This window comes from Prionailurus viverrinus, chromosome C1 (genome assembly GCF_022837055.1).
Source record: "Prionailurus viverrinus isolate Anna chromosome C1, UM_Priviv_1.0, whole genome shotgun sequence".
Classification (NCBI taxonomy): domain Eukaryota; kingdom Metazoa; phylum Chordata; class Mammalia; order Carnivora; family Felidae; genus Prionailurus; species Prionailurus viverrinus.
Genome location: NC_062568.1, coordinates 129,805,356 through 129,824,262, shown reverse-complemented (window position 1 = coordinate 129,824,262; position 18,907 = coordinate 129,805,356). Strand labels below are relative to the sequence as shown.

At 39.0% G+C, this 18,907-nt stretch overlaps 2 protein-coding genes across 5 annotated transcripts in view; one reads left to right on the top strand and one right to left on the bottom strand.

The window, feature by feature from the left end:
• The window catches only part of SNX7 (sorting nexin 7), a 300,077-nt gene extending 287,379 nt beyond the window's left edge, over positions 1-12,698 (top strand). The window contains exon 13 of the transcript XR_007154931.1: positions 12,567-12,698. The gene's annotated coding sequence lies outside the window, so the exon portion shown is untranslated. The remainder of the gene's footprint in view (positions 1-12,566) is intronic.
• PLPPR5 (phospholipid phosphatase related 5) overlaps positions 1-18,907 on the bottom strand; it is a 220,275-nt gene that overhangs the window by 67,698 nt on the left and 133,670 nt on the right. For all 4 annotated transcript variants that reach the window (XM_047871976.1, XM_047871977.1, XM_047871979.1 and 1 more), the window contains 2 exons: positions 15,436-15,568; positions 10,910-11,160 (listed from right to left, as the gene is read on the bottom strand). In XM_047871976.1, coding sequence (XP_047727932.1) covers positions 10,910-11,160; positions 15,436-15,568 — 384 coding nt within the window. The remainder of the gene's footprint in view (positions 1-10,909; positions 11,161-15,435; positions 15,569-18,907) is intronic.

The following is an 18,907-nucleotide window of genomic DNA, read 5'->3' as shown; positions in this document are numbered from 1 at the left end:
TGTGTTGGCACCCTACAGAAGAAAAATGAAAAGCTGAGGAGAGTTAACAAACAAATGAAAACTGAGTGTGATGGCCAGAGTTCCTCTTTGGGAACTTAGAAAAAAAGCTCTTGTTTCTGGAGTTTCAGAGTAAAAAAAGCTGAAGTCCAAACTTATCACTTACTAGCTCAGAGTCAAGGGACCTTTAAATATCACTGACTGCGCAGCTAAGGCAGGTCCATTATGCCAAGGTCAGGACTCTAGTTAGAAAAATCTAACACCTTGACATGGAGATGGGGAAATCTGAGTGGATGTACATGAATATTTTGGTTCATCAGATTCCTCTAAATGCTCAGAGCCTTCAGATGTGGCTACCACCCCTACCTATTCAGGGCTAGCACTCCTCCCAGCCCCACCCATACCAGGGACTATTGAGTGGGGAAGTGAGAAGCCTCTTTCCCCCAGTGCAATAGGGGTCCACTCATGATCTGCTCCCACCTCTTTTCCTGGCTGCCAGGCCAACCACTGCAGCTTAGTTGCCAGGATGTGATAAACGGAATAAGGAAAGAAAGCGACTCTGCCCCAAAACTGCTGCAAGAATTAGCCAGCACATACCAGTTGGAGCCAGGGGAGACCTACGTGGTGGGATTTTGAGGGTGCTTTATCAAGGATGCTGAAACAGAAACAGGATAAGGGAGAGTTTGTGGACATGAGGACACTCTCCCTAGGGATATGGGATTTAATACTCTTGCAAGCCCCCTGGGGAACAGTAAAAACTCCTTGCTGCGCAGGCTCCTAAAAGCTTGGAGAAAATGATTACTTTTTCTCGATGAGGCTGACATGCTTGAATTGCTTCGGCAGACAGTGGAAGAAGGAATTAAAAGGCTCTGAGAAGTGACATTGCTGGACATGTAACATGAGCCTCAAGGACCCACCAGAGGATGATGTACCATGGGAGGACCTCATGGATGTACCATTCACTGAGGCACGAGGAATGTGCTAGTGAGAGGGGCAGTAGCAGGGTGCAGGAGTTGAGGGGTGCCTCTCCTCCATAAGCCAAGGTCATTGGTAGGAGAGGTTACCACAGAGCTGGGTCCTTTATATCCATGCAGACCATGGAGTGCCTGAAGAAACAGAAGCCAGTGGCCAGTGCTTAATCGTAGGAGCAATGGTGGGGGTTAGGGGGCTGTGTCTCAATTATCATAACAATGCATAAAGCCCTGAGTGACAGGCAAGGTGACTTGACCTGCAGAAAGTTTTGGAGATGATTTATAGAACATAGTGTGCCCTAGAGGCAAAATAGATAAGGAGCCCAGAAGACTACTCAATACATACCCACAAGATAACAAGAATGCAGAGCTGAAAGTGGATGCCCCAATGAAAGTTTCAATCCTTTGTGCAGTTACCAAACTGGAATGAAACTCACTGACTGAAGAGGCAGCAGGTCCCTAGAGGGAAGGATCCTACAACACTACAGAAAGTATGTATTGTAATGATTTTCCCAGTCCTTCCCCAAAAGGACCTATGACCATTTATTCAGGTGACTACATATTGGGGGGAGGAGAATATCCAGGCATTTTGAGGACTATTGAACAAAAAGTCTAAGGGGACACTGATTGCCTGGAGACCTGAATTAGCATCATCATGGCTCCCTGTTTTAAGGTCCCATGGGGACTAGGTAGTAAGTGAACCTGGGCCAAAGTCTACTAGGTCTGTGAATACATCTAGTGGACATTTTCCCCTTGGCAGGTAGACTATTGGGGGAATTTAACAGGAAGCTTATGAAACTATATCCCCACTCCTGACAAGATAGTGAATCAAAAACAATACTGCATTAAGGAAGGGGGGATGGTGGAGATTTATCTACCTCTTAGGATCTCAAGAATGTAGGGGTAGTGGTTCTTATCATACCTCCATTTAATTAACCAGGCTGGGCAAATCCTGGAGAAAAACTACAGTCTCCTGAATCTTAGCTAAGTAGTAGTGACCACTGATTTGTCAAATGCATTCTTTTCTATCTTGTTCAAGAAAAAGAATGAGAGGGGCGCGTGGGTGGCTCAGTTGGTTGAGCGTCCGACTTTGGCTCAGGTCATGATCTCACAGTTTGTGAGTTCGAGTCCCGCATCAGGCTCTGTGCTGATAGCGCAGAGCCTGGAGCCTGCTTTGGATTCTGTGTCTCCCTCTCTCTGCTCTTCCCCAACTCACTCTCTGTCTCTCTCTCTCCTTCAAAAATAAATAAACATTAAAACAATTAAAAAAAAAAAAGAAAAAGGATGAGAAACAGTTCACATTCACATGGAACAGGCAAAGTTTTACATCATGGTTTATGTCAGTCCTATGCATTAACTCTCCTGCTCTTTGCCAGATCATAGTCTGAAGAGACCATCGTATTGATTCTTTGCATCAAAGATATCATGCTGATCAAGCAAGATAAAAGATGGTCAGCACACTGGAGGTCTTGGAAAGATACACGCATTCCAGATCTTGGGAGATAAACCCTGTAAGATTCAGGGGCCTGGGAAATCAGTAAAGTTTTTAGGGATCCATTGGCCAGGGGTATGCTAAACATCCCCTCAAAGCTTTAAAAGACAAATTATTGCATCTTGTACCACTACTGCAAAAAAGGAAGCACAACACCCTCAGATCACTATGTGTTCTTGGGAAACACATCTCATACCTATGAATATTGTTCTGGCCTATATACAAGATGATATGAAAAGCTGCCAGCTCTAAGTGGGGCCTGGAGAAGAAAAGGGTTCTACAACAAGTACAGGCTGTAGGGCAAGCAGCCCTGCTACTTGGGCCACAGGATCCACAGGTTCTATGGTGCTTGAGATGTCTCGGCAGAAAGCATACAGTCCAGAGCTATGAGAATCACCATGTTGGCTCCTGGAGCTCAGGAGCAAGGCCATGCCTTCTGCGGCAAAGCTTGATGCATCTTTTGAAAAATGGATGTGGGCGTGTTATTGGGCATGAAAGAGATGCAGTGCTTGACCACACATGTAGAGCTCCCCATTGTTAAACTGGGTTCTGTTGGACCCCGTCAAAGTGATAGTGCCTACCATGGAGGTCTAATGAGCATTAAGCACCGCCAATGCTGGTTAGGTTATTATGTATCCAATTACTGTACATTGTAAAGAGGTAAAAGGTAACATAAAAGTTGTCATTTCAAAAGCAATTAAAGTTCTTTAGCATCTCAAATGATGTGTAGAATGTAGGATATTAAAAATTAAGAATCATAAGAATAAAACATTCACTTACAATCAAAAGTACAATTAAAATCCAATAATCATGACCATTTATATTACTTTTAGGGTTTGAGCAATTTGGCTATCTGGAAAATAGGACATGGGACAGGAATTTATGGAGTAGAGTTTTTCAACAACCTTCCTAATTCATATCATGTGATGTTCAATTAAAATCAATGGACTAGGGGTGCCTGGGTGGCTTAATTGGTTGAGCATCCAACTCTTGGTTTTGGCTCTGGTCATGATCTCATGGTTTGTGAGATCTGTACTGACAGCACAGAGCCTCCTTAGGATTCTCTCTCCCTCTCTCTCTTCCCCTCCCTTGCTCATGCTCTCTGTCTCTCTCTCCCTCTCTCTCTCTCTCTCTCTCTCAAAATAAATAAATAGACATTTTTAAAAAATCATTTGGCCAGTTTTCTTCATGACTGGGCATGTGGCTTCTTCCTTTTCACCGGGGCACATGCCAGGAAGTAGTGTGATATAAAAGACCAAATACTGGCTTTGGAGTCAATACTGGCCTGCATTGTATTTCTGGTTCTAGCAAATACTAGCTATATAACCTTGGGCAAGCTAATTAGCCTCTTGCATCTTCAGTTTTGTTACCTGTAGAATGAAGACAGCCATACTTTCATTCCAGCCACTGTGAAGACTAAGGCCTATAAAAAAAAAGTACTTAGGATGAGGCTAGACTGTTACTTTCTCATAAACGGAAGCCGGAGGACTGAGGGCTGAAATCTAAGAGCAGGACACAGTACTAAACTCGGGCCCAGGGATTTGGCTAAGTTTAGCCAAAGCATCGAAGTAAGCGGTGACGGTGTGTAAACCCTGCAATGCATACAGGAGCACTGGTTGTGGGTCTAGGTCCGGCTTTCCTATTCCTGTGCTCTAAGAGAAAATGCTTAGGGATTCCCAACTACTCAAAGCTATACTCAGTCTGCCGTGGCTCAGGCTGATGGCAGCTCATGGCGCCCAAGCTCATTCCATTTCTCAGAAACTAGGAATTTCATTTCATCTCACTTCATTTCATCTGACTCTGGTCTCATCAGCACTGGGCTCTCAATTTTCAAATCCTTATTTCATATCTGAGATTCTTTGACAATCTCCTTATAACATTCCCTTTACTTTTAGTTTCTCTCCCTTTTAATTCCCTCTTTATGCTCTATCGGACCATTTTAAACTTCAGAAGGAGTTGATATCAGTATGTTCAGGCTTAATGCATTATAGGTATTCCATATATATTTATGGAATTGAATTAAGTAAAATAATTCGGAAGCACTGCCGTAATGTCAGTTTTCAACCCCGTCTTACTTATTAACCCAAATGTGAAGCCTCAGGTTGGTTTACAGTGACTTTCTGATTTATTCTTGCTAATCCTTAAATCCCATATATACTCCCCATCTGAGGTTTCCCCTCACTAGTTCCTAATTGTATCTGCTGTTTCTTGCTTGCTGTCTTTGCTTTCATTGTCCCCATCTCTGGAATGCCTCTTCTTTACCTATTCAAATCATATTCATCTTCAAGACCCAGGCCAAGTGCCACTTCCCACTGAAGCACTCCCCGATGGTACTTGTCCACGGTGATCTTTTCCTTCCTGGATACTGAATGGCTCTCACTGTCATCACCAGATACACTAACATTCATATTCCATCTAGAACTTTATTATGCACTATCTCTAGGGCAAACTTATCCAGTAGGCATGGAACTTAGATCCCAGATACTTGTAGGGACCAAAAAAACTGTTTTAATTTCCTTTAAAATCAGAAGGAAAAGTGAACATTCAGGTTGAAGAAAATATTTAATATATGTTATTTATTAATTTGTTTTTATAGCAATGAGGCTGTAAAGCATATACATATTTTCAATGGCAGAGGAGGTCCTGAAAACACAAGTGCCTAGGGCCTACAAAAGTCATAACACAGGGCTGACTCTGTCTTATACTGTCCTTTGTGAGTAAGTCCTGTTTTCCTAAATAGAATGTGCTAGTGCTGCCAGAAATCCCGAACCTGGAGTTGGTGAACACCTAGGAAGCCCCAGACATATTAACGGAATTCTATGACATACTTTTCAATATTTCTAAGAGCTTAATAGAATAGTATATTTGCCCACAAGAAGCCCACCCACAGGCACTAACTAAAATGTCAGTACTCTTTGCTGTTGGCCGGAACTGTATTAAGTCAGTTGGCAGCAATGGTGATCTCATGCTGCTTACTGGTTCTGATACATTGTGGAAGACACAGGAACTTCTGGGATGTGACTGGGGAACCAGAAACCATTATAAAGTGATGAGTCAATCCCAGAATACCCAGTTATAGTGGCACTTACAGAAGCCAGATAAAACTAAGGTAAAGATGCAGAGTATCCAGGCGTCTTTAATCATTTACTGCTTTATATTTAATAGCTGTATGTGTGCCATTTTAATAATTGTATGTGTACAATTTCAAAACAGCATTATTACATATTTTTTTATCATGGGCCACTGTTTAATATCTAGGCCTACGCGTGCATGAGTGGCTCAGTTAGTTAGGCGTCTGACCTTGGCTCAGGCCATGATCTCACGGTTGGTGAGTTCGGCCCCGCATCCAGCTCTGGGCTGACAGCTCAGAGCCTGGAGCCTGCTTTGCATTCTGTGTCTGCCTCTATCTCTGCCCCTCCTCTGTTCGCATTCCCTCTTTCTCTCTCAAAAATAAACATTAAAAATTTTTTTAAAATAATATCTGGGCCTAAGTTGAGATGGGAAAGCATCATATTAGACAGAAGATTTAGAAATATAAAGTTCATAGAGGAGTGTGGTAGAAGAAGGTAAATTATAAAAGGGGGCCATGGTAACGAAAACATTGGAACTAAATGGGTACTTTGCAGATGTCTTTAGTAACCTCCCCATCCCCTATGACACTTGGTTGAAGGCTGACAGGAAAAAATTGTCCATCGATTAATACCAGTGGTCCCGGCAACAGTAGTCACAGTTAATAGTATAGCAGTCACTTTATGAGCGAGTGCCCACTAAATACCTTTTAATATATTATCTAGTAGACCACAGATTTGCTCATTTGAAATCTAGAGCACAGGGATCGTACACACTTCAGCGTTAAATTACTTCTGAGCAGGGAAGATTTAGAGGAATGGCCTTCTGATAGCAGCCAGATCTCATCAGTCACTGAAGGCAAATACATGAGGGCAGCCCAGAGCTTTACCTTCCACCCACTTTGATGTTTCGCCTTCAAACACAATCCCTGACCAGTCTCATGAAATCAAAGGCTGCAGGAAAACTGCCATGCATCCCCCAAATTCCTGTACCCCACACTGAGGAGCTGTTCATGCCCCTACACAGATTAGGTAAAATATTACTAAACGAAGGGCAAACAGATACCAGTGGGTCATGTTTATTTAACCCTCATCTTGGCAGCCTGTGGCAGCCCATGTGCACATGCGACCTCATGAGATTATTATAAAAGGTGGCTGTGTGGGCAGCAAGAGCATGTAGATGCCAAAGACTGGACACCAACAAGGTGGGGGGGTAATGATACTTCAGAGCTTTCCACTAATATTCTGGGAAAAGACTGCACTGAGCTGTTTAATATCCACAAATTCCTCTTTTCCTAGTACATCAACTTCTTTACAGTCTGATTGTACTGCGCCTCCCATTTATAGGTGGAGTCTGTTTCTCTGCTCCCATCAATCTGGGCTGGCCTTGTGGATTTGCTTGGACCAACAGAGTCCAGAGATGGGGATGGTGAACAAGTTTTGGAGCATAAGCTTCAAGATGCCCTGTAGCTCAGGTCTCTGCTCTCTTGGAAGGCTGCTCTCAGATTCTCTCAGAGAAAATCTCTTGAGAATGAGAGAGGACCAGCTATTGAGCTGTCCCAGCCCCATCTACCCCTAGCTGAACACAACACATGAGAGAAGCAAGGTTCTAAGGACCAGTAAAACCCACAGAATCCTGAGGACAGCAAATTCTTGTTTTGAAGGGTGGTTTGTTCACAACCAAAAATAATAACAGGCCAACAAGTGTAGCTGACCCCTTCCTTCCTTCCTCCCTCCCTCCCTCTTTCTTTCTTCCCTCTTTCCTTTCCTTTTTCCTTTCCTTTCTTCTTTCTTTCTTCTTCACTCTCTTCCTCTCTCTCTTCCCTTCTTCATTTTCTTACTTTCCTTTTTTTCTTTCTTTCTTTCTTTCTTTCTTTCTTTCTTTCTTTCTTTCTTTTTTCAGAGAGTCAATATAAGGTCATAATTGGAAGTAACCTAAAGAGATCATTTTATGTCTTCCTGTCACTGATTTATAAGATCAACTGGAGAGTCATGAAACACTGTTTCTCATTCTCAACTTTGAAGTTCATTTTACAATTAGAAAAACTGCTCGCTTTATTTAAATATTATTCTAATGTGACTTAACACTGAATTATAAATGTAATGGTTGAGGGTTAAATAACTTCAGAATGTTTTCCTGGGAAACCAACAACATTTGCAAAAATAGGCATAGGGATTTTTTTCCCTGAAAGTTCTCAGTAAAGCAAAAGAGAACAACTCTGTTATCAAATTATCCCCAAAAGCCTTAATTAAAGTCAAATGCTAAAGGAGACTTCAAGTTCCTTAATTTTATTTACTAATCCACAAAGAGAAACATCAGAAAAATATTTCTCAGTTCTTATTCATATACTTCATAATATGGCTTATTTATTTTTATTATGTATGTACATATGTTTATCACACTTACACAACATTAAACAAACATATATCTAAATACAGCAATTTAAGCCTGTTTCCACAGAAAATACTGATTATATGGCTATTTTCTCCTATATACCTACTCATCAAAATTCTGGCAAGCGTTTCACGAGACTGTATTAGCTCGAAATACCCCGACACTTCTATTATAAAGTTTTCCCAAGGTGTCTCTAGTGAAACTGGGAAGAAATATATATGTATATGGGATCAAATATAACAGCAAAACCTGACTGTAATGCCTACATTTGCAGCAGGAGTTATATTCAGAGTTGCCATGGCAGCCACCCACACTCACATACTCATAAATGGGTGTAGGGAAGAGAGAAAAGGAGTTAGTAGAGAACAGAATCTATTGTTAAAAATACAGAGGTACCCTTCAATGTAATTACAAGTAGGAATCCTGACTTTTAGTCTGAACCACGTTTTAACGTTAGAAGGTTTCCAAGAGTTGCAGTGTTGTTAAATGTTTTTTTCTCTAAACATATCTACCATCTGAACCCTCAAACATAACCTTGATGGATGCTGAGATTATGTGGCAGCAGGAGGAAATTCAGCTGATCATGCATACGTTAGGGCTAGTATGATTCAATGATTCCTTCTCTGGAATACTCGGAATCATTGTAGCCAGGAAAATGTGTGGTTCTATGGATCTGGACAAGTTACTTCACTTTCTGAGTGTCCTCATCTATAAAATGGGCATAATAATGCCACATACTTCAAGGAGTTTTTATGAGGATTCAAAAAATTAGTACCAATAATCAATCATTACCTAAATAGTAGTTCCAATAAATAAAGAATAAATTTTAAGACATCAGTAAGAATTAGTAATACATTAAATGAATTAGTAAAAGTGAAGCACTTGGTGCTTGACACATAACAAATTCTCAATGAATATTTTCTATAATAATAATAATTATATAATATACAGATAATTATGTATCTATTATATATATGTATATGTATATGTATGTGTGTGTGTGTGTGTGTGTGTGTATATATATATATATCCAAGAAGTTGCTAAAATACATGCCAGCTGACTAGAGGCAAGGTAAGATATTAAGATTTCGCCAGTACTTAAAAAGATAATGCCTTGTCCTAAAAGCAATGCCTTTGAAAACACAATTTTGGCAGAACAAAAAGATCAAGTATTTACAATACTAGCACATTTGCCACCATTTGCAAATGCTGCTTATACAGCAAAATCTACCATCTATTAAGTGCTAAAATAATGTAACAGGATTTGTTTGGATTCAGAGAGTATTCTAGAATTTGTCTCAAGTCATTGGTTTGATCACATATGTATATGCAGGTACATTTGCAATTCATACTCAGATACAAATACCAGTGTCAGATTTAGACATGATGACAATGAATGAAAAGTATTTTCTGACTTCTGATTCACTCAAGTTTTAAATCTGCATTTTAAGGCTGAATGCTTCATATTCTAAAAGAGGTGTAACATGTCATCAAGCAGGTTAGCATAGGAAAGAATATGCATGGATTAACAGATTTCATATCAAGTCTAGAAGTACCTAAGAATGGGAAACAGAAAGTAAAGCTGATGGAATAAAGAAATCAGGGGAAATTAAAGGAATGGAGTTGGGAGCACACCGAGAGGGGAAAAAGGGAGTTGTAACTAAAAAACTGTACAGAAGTCAGAAGACAGTGGAAGAGAAAATAAATAGGATGGGATTTGATCTTTTACTCTATAAAATCCTGTTTGATGGGATTTTTTAAAAAGTCCAGGCTGTGAGGGATAGAATTAGCTTGGCCTGAAAACTTTAGAGATGTTAAAATGCATACATTCATGGCCTCCAAAATCACCCTGCCACTGGGAATGTTATGTACAATGCTAAATTTCCCCTCCTAAATTGTTGCTTATTTAGTAATTTTATTTCTGATCTCAAGTAGAGGTGTCATGGGGTATTTTACTGCTTGGCTCTTTGTTTGTTTTTAGAGATAAGCAGACATGATTGCATTAAGAATATCAGAGATATTTCCATAATCAAATACCTCTTTGAGGGTAAAAATAAGTCTGAGTTTTTTCAAGTCATTAGCAGTGATAAAATTTGGTTTCAAATTTTGTTTGTGATCTCCTGTCAATGAGCTAAAATCAGAAGAAAGTAGCTATGGGCACCATTAGAAAGGAGAACCCCCGAAGGCATTTAAATTCTCTGAACCTCATATTGTAGCCGTGGAAAAGCCTACAGAGCACGCTTTCTGGAGCCCAGCTCCATAGCTGCAAGGCAAATCATGGTGATGGAAGAAAAGGCTGATGGCAGGAATGCAGGGGCCAAGAGCTACCTGCCAAGGTTCCCCTTGTTTCTGCTCCTGAGTCTCAGTAAAGCACTCGACCATCACCACTTACTTCCACCTAGAGGTCCCGGATAGCTACACCAGGGGCCTGGCTCTCACTACTAAAATGAGGGCAAAGACTTAAGAATAAAGGAAAAAATAATTTATAAGGACATTTTGGCTAGTTCTGTGAGAAAATATTAAAACACTGGTTGAGATATTATGATGATATAGTTACCAATAGTGAAACAAAAAAATCTTTCTAAAAAAAGAGTGCTCCCTTCCCCACCACCACCAGAGAATATTAGAGCTTGAGTAGGCAGCTGAGAGGCCTGGGTAGTTTTCTTAATTGGGCTATTGCAAGATTATGGGGACTGCTACGGGACAAATTTGTTTCCATTAAACCCTATTTAACATAAAGACAAACATATTCTCAAATAGAAATGCTAATGGCTATATTTTTTAATGCAACCACTACCCACACATAATCTCATGAGAGTCAACTGACTTAATTTTATCCACAGTACAAACAGCTATTATTAAAAATAAATTAAATGGCCTACAGAAAGCTGTTAATGTGACTTCCATTATGTCAGAGAAAAATAATTTCTTCATTGGGAGAATTAACAGAAGGACAGACTAAGACTGGTTAATAATCCTTACTTACTGTCAGATACATAGCTGCATAGACACTGAGAGCCGCTTCTTTGGATGGAAACGTTTTCCTTGCTCTCATGATGAGATCTGGGTTGCCTGTGCAGGCCTCTTCCCCGCTGATGAACTGTGTATACTGCTGACATCCAAGTGCTGTATAGTTGGGCTTACACAGGGCAAGAAAATGTGGAGCCAGATTCCCGGTAACTACTTGCCCAGCATTTACAAAGATATCTGTAGCAAATAGCCCAAATGTATAAATACCTGAGGAAGAAAACAAACCATTTTAACTCTTTGGGGTTTTGTTTTTGTTTCTGTTTTGTTTTGTTTTTGTATTTCAGTTTACAATAAACCAACATGGAAATATTTTAGAAACTATAAAATACACTTACAAACATATGGTTCCCTCCACTTCCACTTCTCTCCAGTTCTTTGCTTTCTGGAGTGGTGGGAGAGCTAAATTATTTAACATATTGAGCTGTCTACCACTGGCTACAGTTTTATGCATGGCAGGTTTATAAGATAAAAGAAGAAGATATATTCTAACACTGTGTTTGGATAATGTGATTTTTAAAAAGGAGACACGTTTCTCTGGAGAGGGCTCAGTCTCTCACCTTCAACTAATGTTAGCAATCTTTATTTTTCCCTATTTTGAAAATATTTCGCACCTTACAAACATAAAGCAAAGCAGTTGTCTCCCTTTGATTATGCCTCTTAAACCCATTCGGACTGATATTAACTCTGCTGGAGATGCCATTTAGCAGTAAAATCCAACACCATTAGTTTTCATTTAAATGTCATGGATAATCTTAAGTAAAGAAGAATGTTTCAGATTAATCTCTACACTGCTTTCACAAAAACATCTTAAAAAGCCACTTAACAGCTAGTAACTTAGTCCCACCTTCTCTTTTATGGTTGGAATTTAGTTTATCAAATTTTGGGCAATTTAGTAAATAACAATGCAAACAAAATTATAATTTTTCAATTATCTTCACAGCATTAAAATTTATTTGCTTTGGTTATCTGAAGGTATAAAATTAAGTATCTACAGAATTTTTGTCCCCTTTTGTGAGAACTTGACAATTTATTCAAATTAAAAATATTCCACATTCAATGCCATTGGTCATTAGAACCAAAACTTATTTTTCTCCTCAGGTAGCATAGGCAAAATACATTCCTTGGCATCGTTTTCAATTAAACTTACAGCTACAGCCTTTGAGGATGTGGTACCAATGTGAAGAGATTTATTCTTTTATAATTTGGGGAAATAAAATTCCATCAGGTATTTTAAAATTATACCAAAAGAATATTTCCCAAACAGTTCACTTATTAAAAAGCCATATAGTTCTATTATAATAATCAGACAGCTTTCTTCTTAGTTCTACATTTCAGGATTGTTTGTTTGCTAAATCTTTACATAATCATGGGCTGTTGTGTAGGAAGTCACCAGGAAAGTTGTGCAGGATCAAATAATTTTCCAGTATCAGATGCATGGCTATCCTTTTAATTTTTGAAATATTATATAAGATTATAAAAGGCTCATGCACACAAACCTGCACATAGCAAACTCTATGTGTATACAAATGGCAATGAGACAAGACCTTAGTTCTCCCTTTGTCTAAAAATTCTAAAAGCAAATAATAAAAAGCTTTTTCTTTACATCTTCCCAGCATTTCATGAGTCATACAAGTAAATGTTAGCAAAAGAAGAAATTTAGGAGAAGCAGAGAAATGAAAGAAAATGGAACTCAATAAAATGTTAATGCACATAAACTCTCCTTCCAACCATCATGGCCCAGCATGGAAATCTAAATGGTAAGTCTTCATCTCTACTCCCTTGGAATCTAGGCTAAGATGTACTCATTTTATTTAACCAAACCATTCTCTTTATCTGCTGTTTTCCTGTTTAAAGGAAAGTTTTCCTGTTTAAAGTAGAGAAAAGTATTTGATACGGATATGGAAATGTCTCTTCATGCTTGCAAAGTTCCCAAATGTGCTTTTGAATTAAAATATTCAGTGCATCAGGCCCAAGACCAGTATTGTAGTTGACTATAAAGATACTTTAAAGTGAGATCCCATGACAGTATCCACTGTGCTGATCGCCAGAATAAAATTCGTACAAAGAACAATGCCCTGGGGCACCTGGGTGGTTCAGTTGGTTGAGCCGCTGATTTTTAATTTCAGCTCAGGTCATGATCACAAGGTTGTGGGATTGAGCCCCACATCAGGCTCTATGTTAAGCGTGGGACCTGCTTAAGATTCTCTCTCTCTCTCTCTCTCTCTCTCTCTCTCTCTCTCTCTCTCTCCCTCCCTCTCTCCCCTGCTCATGCTCTCTCTATAAAAATAAATCAAATCAAATCAAATCAAATCAAATCATACTTAAAAAAAAGAATGATGGGGCGCCTGGGTGGCGCAGTCGGTTAAGCGTCCGACTTCAGCCAGGTCACGGTCTCGCGGTCCGTGAGTTCGAGCCCCGCGTCAGGCTCTGGGCTGATGGCTCGGAGCCTGGAGCCTGTTTCCGATTCTGTGTCTCCCTCTCTCTCTGCCCCTCCCCTGTTCATGCTCTGTCTCTCTCTGTCCCAAAAATAAATAAATGTTGAAAAAAAAAAGAATGATGCCCTATGATGCAGTAATATTTTGCTTATAAACTTCCCATTATAACAAACTGGAAACATCCAAATCATAATGAACAAGGGAAAAGAAACAAATCAAGCAATCCTAAATATTTCATAAAATCATATAATAAGAAACATACAGAGATTTAAATCATGCTTTACTGTGTATAGTCTTTCAAATATGCTTTACTGTATATATTCCTTAGTAATATGTGTGCAAATGCTGAAAAATATTTACTTAAGTAGGGATAATAAAATTTGCTTTAACAGTATTTTGGACAGTGTCAATTTCATCATTTTTAGTTTGGAGTATATTATTGCTTATTTTGTTATTAAATGTCTCTCATGCAAAGATAAACGAGTCAAGAACATAGTATTGATGCCTGCAAAAAAAATAACTGTAAAGTTTCATAGAAAAGTTATCACTTAGTATAAATGAGGGCTCTGGAGATGTATAACTTTATGGCAATAAAAAGAACAGTCTTAGATATGAAAAGCTCCCATCTTTAGAGAGATTCATAGGCATGATGACATTTGATCAGTCTTTAAGTAGGATTATATATAGCTTTGCTTATCTGTGCATAATATCTCCAAAGTCTTCATCTTGATCCCACTGCTATGAGAAGTATATTGAAGGGTACACTATCCTTAATCTTAATCTAAATATAGATCAAAATTTATCTTAAATTTTATCTAGTATAGTATATACAGAAATACTTTTTAACCTGATAAATACAAGAAATAATAATTTATATTAAACTTTACTGTGTCAGTTAAAAATTTGTCTTGGCAAAATTTCTACTGAATTGAAATGATCTGCAATAACTTATCAATACTTATATGTATTAGTGCTAGAATTTCAGACTGAAGGTTAACGTCATCAATAAATGCTTTTTAAATTTTTTATATTTTTTTTAACTTTAACCCCAGTATAGTTAACATACAATGTTATGTTAGTTTCAGGTGCCCAATATAGTGATAGTAAATCTTTTCCTCTAATAAAATCACCAGTGCATTTTTGTTGACATTTAAAAAAAAAAGCTCAGAGGTAATGCAACATGGAGAGCTACACATGGTAATTAAAAATACAACGTATGTTTTCTTATTATTTTTTTAATGTTTATTTTTTATTTTTGAGAGAGAGAGAGTGCATGTGTGGGGGGGGGGGGGGGCGGTGAGGGAGCGTGGTGCAGAGAGAGAGAGAGCAGGAGAGAGATCCAAAGCAGAAACTATACTGAAAGCAGAGAGACGCATGCGGGGCTCGAACTCCAACTCACCAACCTTGAGATCACGACCTGAGCCGAAGATGGACACGTAACCAACCAACTGAATCACCCAGGAGCACCAAGGTGTCTTTCTTAGGTTTATGTATTTATTTTGAGACAGAGGGAAAGAGAGAGAATCCCAAGCAGGCTCCACATTCAGCATGGAGCCTGATGCAGGGCTCAGTCTCACAACTGGGAGAACACGACCTGAGCTGAAATCAAAAGTCGGACACTAACCGACTGATCCACCCAGGCACGCTACCCAACATATCTTTTATTTGCCAGTCTATTTTTCTTGTCTTTCATGATGCTCAGCAATATGACTAGATTATCATTTCTCTTTAAGCATTGTTTCTGAAGTTTCCTAAGCCCAGTAAATAATTTCTTTTAATTATATAATTTTTAGTTTCTTAAAGAATATGAAAACATCCAAGTGTGGTGTTCTTTTTTCTTTAAAATAATATGGAAATGACACCTGAAGTAGAGTCATACAATATGAGAGAACGTCATATGCAATATTATTTTTAAAATCAAACTGAAACATTTCAAATAAAATATAATCCAATATTTGCATAGGGCTAAAATGCTGATCATTTTAAGGGTTAGCTTATACATAAACATGGTTTCGGCAACAATAAAAATAATTCAATGAACACATACCCAGAAATCGTACAGTTCGCCGCACCAGTGGGTTTATATAGCAACAATCTCCAGTTAAAATAGTTTTCTCCTGGTTTTCAAAGTCCCGTGTGGCTAGTTGTAGGCAAAACACAGCAGTTTCTCCAACTATTATCTTGCAAGGAAATAAAAGGTTAAAGAACATTAGAATTTAACAAGTATACTGTAGAATAATCTTATTTTTAAAAAATGCAGAAAAGTAACTCCTTTGAGTGGTAACAATCTCAATATAAAACTGAATCATATTTGCTTAACTAAACTCTTTTATTAGAACTTTATATACACAAGCCATCTTTCTCTTAATTCAAGAGAGTATTAAACCGATAAATTATGAATACAAATGGACCATACCATTTTTGTCTTCTAAAAGACTTCATTAACACACACACACACACACACACACACACACACACACACACACACAAAGGATCTTTGCTTTAAGGACACACTCATTTATTTTTGGTATGTAAATGAATTCCATGTTTTATTTTTAAGTGATTATGTCTTGTTTAAATTTGTCACTGCCAAAGAAATCACAATGATTTTCTGTGAAAAATATTCTTGAAAGGATTGGATAAAGACATCCTAAGGTAAAATTATATTAATACTTTTATAACAAGAAAAAAATCAATTCACATGTGTTTGGCCTTGAGATTATCCTTCACCAAAATCTCATTATTCTATTCTGAGACAGTATTAAAAATTATAGTCATTAATATATTCTTTATACTTTAGTATATGTGTCATTATAATCTTCATAAAAAAACATTAAACAGAAATATTATCATACTTCTTTTATAATTGAAAAAAACAAGATTTGGAACTCAAATGAATTGCCCAAAGCCACAGAGCCAGTAAGGAGAAAAATTGGGTTCTGGTATAGATTCTTTGCTCTACGATGCTGATTTATTAAAGGACCTGTTAATTTATTAAAGAAGCTGCCTATTTTCCATTGGTGTTTATACCATTTGCAGTGGCCTGTAAAATCACCCAGAAAGGTATTAAAGCCTGTGTTATTACTCCATTTTATGGATGAGGAAATGAAGGCTTAGGGATGTTAAATAATTTGCACCCCATCAGGCCAATCAGAGGCTAAGCAGAAATTGCTGACTCAGCTCCAGATCTTTTGATGCTGTGTGTGTGTGTGTGTGTGTGTGTGTGTGTGTGTGTGTGTGTTAGAGAGCATGCACATATGAGCAAGGGAGGAGCAGACAGAGACAGAGGTAGAGAGAGAATCCCAAGTAGGCTCCACGCTGTCAGCACAGAGCCCGATGCAGGACTTGATTCCACCAACTGTGAGACCATGACTTGAGCAGAAATCAAGAGTCAGACACTGAGTCACCCAGGGGCCCCTTGACTCTACTTAACACTATGGTCAACAACACTAGAAATGTGATTAAGAGAAAAGAAACTGGAGCCAATTGTATGTTCCTTCATTTGTTATTGTCAAGGTTAGTTTTCAGTACATCTTGTCTAGGGTAAGTAAAGGTAATATATGAGGAGTCCCTGATATCTTCTGGAAAAATGCTTTTGAGGTCTTGATGAAAAGTAATATCTGTAATTACAAGATATTCAAAATTACAGGTGAGAGATAAAGAAGGAAGTCATAGGAGATTACATGTTGGACCTAATTCTACCCCAATATAAGTACTTATAAAGCATTTCTTAATTTTTCTTCTTTCTAACTTTTCCTGTTTTCTTACTATATCTCTTCTTCCAAGGAGGTCAGGGTTCAAGGTTAAATCAGGGATTGAGCTGAATTATATTAAAGGAATCTAGTCTTGCTTATCTGGTAAGCCTGGATTGAATTAGGAAAAAGACTGGAGTTTATAGCCTTGCAAATTCCGAAATTTTTAACTTTGGTAAAGTAGAGCAGGTGTGTGATGAAATGGTTCATCCGGCCTAAAGAGCCACAAGAGGTATTTTCTATGGGTTCCTTAGCTGCCACCAGAGTCCTAGGAGAAACTGACAAATAGACAAGCTGTGTGCCTGACATCTTCTTATCTTCCTTTCTGGATCACTCTTCTGCTGCCCTTTGAAAGAAGTTACTTTCTGAGTTTTCAGTTTCAGCTTCTTTCAGGTGTGTTTTGCCCTAGAATGCTCCAGACTTTAAGAACCTATCATCTACTCCACATCATGTGCTGTCCAGCTCCCTGCTGGATTCTGTCCTCTCAGATGTTTTTCCTCACAGCAGGTATCAGTGGGGTCTCCACCACCAGGCTGGCTCTACCCCCTAGTACACTGACCCCCTCCAACGAGGTCTGTTAATACACGAAACTCCCCAGAATGTAATAGATACCCAATAATTCTTACTAAATGCATGCATAAATTTCATCCTCATTAGATCAGAAAGTCTCAGTTAGCCTCTGACTTTCTGCCTGATTCCCAATAACCAACTTCTGCCTCAGTGCTGTGATGAAGGCTCTACCCTACAGCTTAGTTCCTTCCTATGATCAGATCCTTCATGCTCAGGCCCTGACTTGATAACTCGTTCGGTCACCAGGTTCCTACTGGACGAAGAGCTGCCTTGTCTGGGCCCCTCCTCCCAGGGCTACACTTCCCAGTTTTCCTAATGCTAACCCCTTGCCTGGTTGCATGTCAGCACATCGTGCACTTCCGAATTTCCTATTTGTGTCTTCAGCATATCTGCCAAAATGCTGTCTCAGTCAATATTGTTTGGCTGCTACTAAAAGAAACTCTTTCAAACTGGATTAAGCAAAACTGAGAATTTACTCTAGGGTTGGAAGGTTATCTCAGAACTCAAGGGATGGGGCTCAGGATTAGGTCCAGGAATGGAAATTCCTCAGGAGTCCAGGCAACTATTCTCCTAGCCTCCCTCCCTGTCTCTGGAGTCACACTGCCTCTTACCTCAGCTCTTCTCCCAGTGCCTGACTCATTCTTTCTGCAAGCCAGTTCTCCTTACTTCCTAGCATATATGATGGCCCCAACGGTTTCCAAGAGCCCTGTTTTGAACATATCAGCTCAGTTTAGGGAAAGTTCAACTAATTATATTTACTGAACCCCAACTCCAAATTCTAAGAAGGGGGTCAGCTTGGGATGGGTGTTTCTTCTCAAACAATTAAGCAAAGTTAAGAAGATGTGTCATGGTGTATGAAAACTGCCTCTGTGGGTAGAAAGCATAGTTCTCAAAAAAAAAAAAGAAAAAAGAAAAAAAGGAGTTGCAGTGATGTCTACTTCAATTCTTATCCATCACATCTTGCTGGACTTCACCCCATGATAGTTCTTGCTCTAGACTAGCCCCTTCCACCATGTTCTCTGGATACTGTGTTCTGTGCGCCTACAAGGACTTCATTTCATCAAACAGAGGTGCCTAGACCCCAGTGTCTGCTTTCCTCCAGTGGGTGTGTCTACTTCACATGCTCTAGCTCTGCCCCCTTCCTTATGATACCTGTGGAACTCCTCATCCAAATCATATTCTCTCTTAACCGCCCCC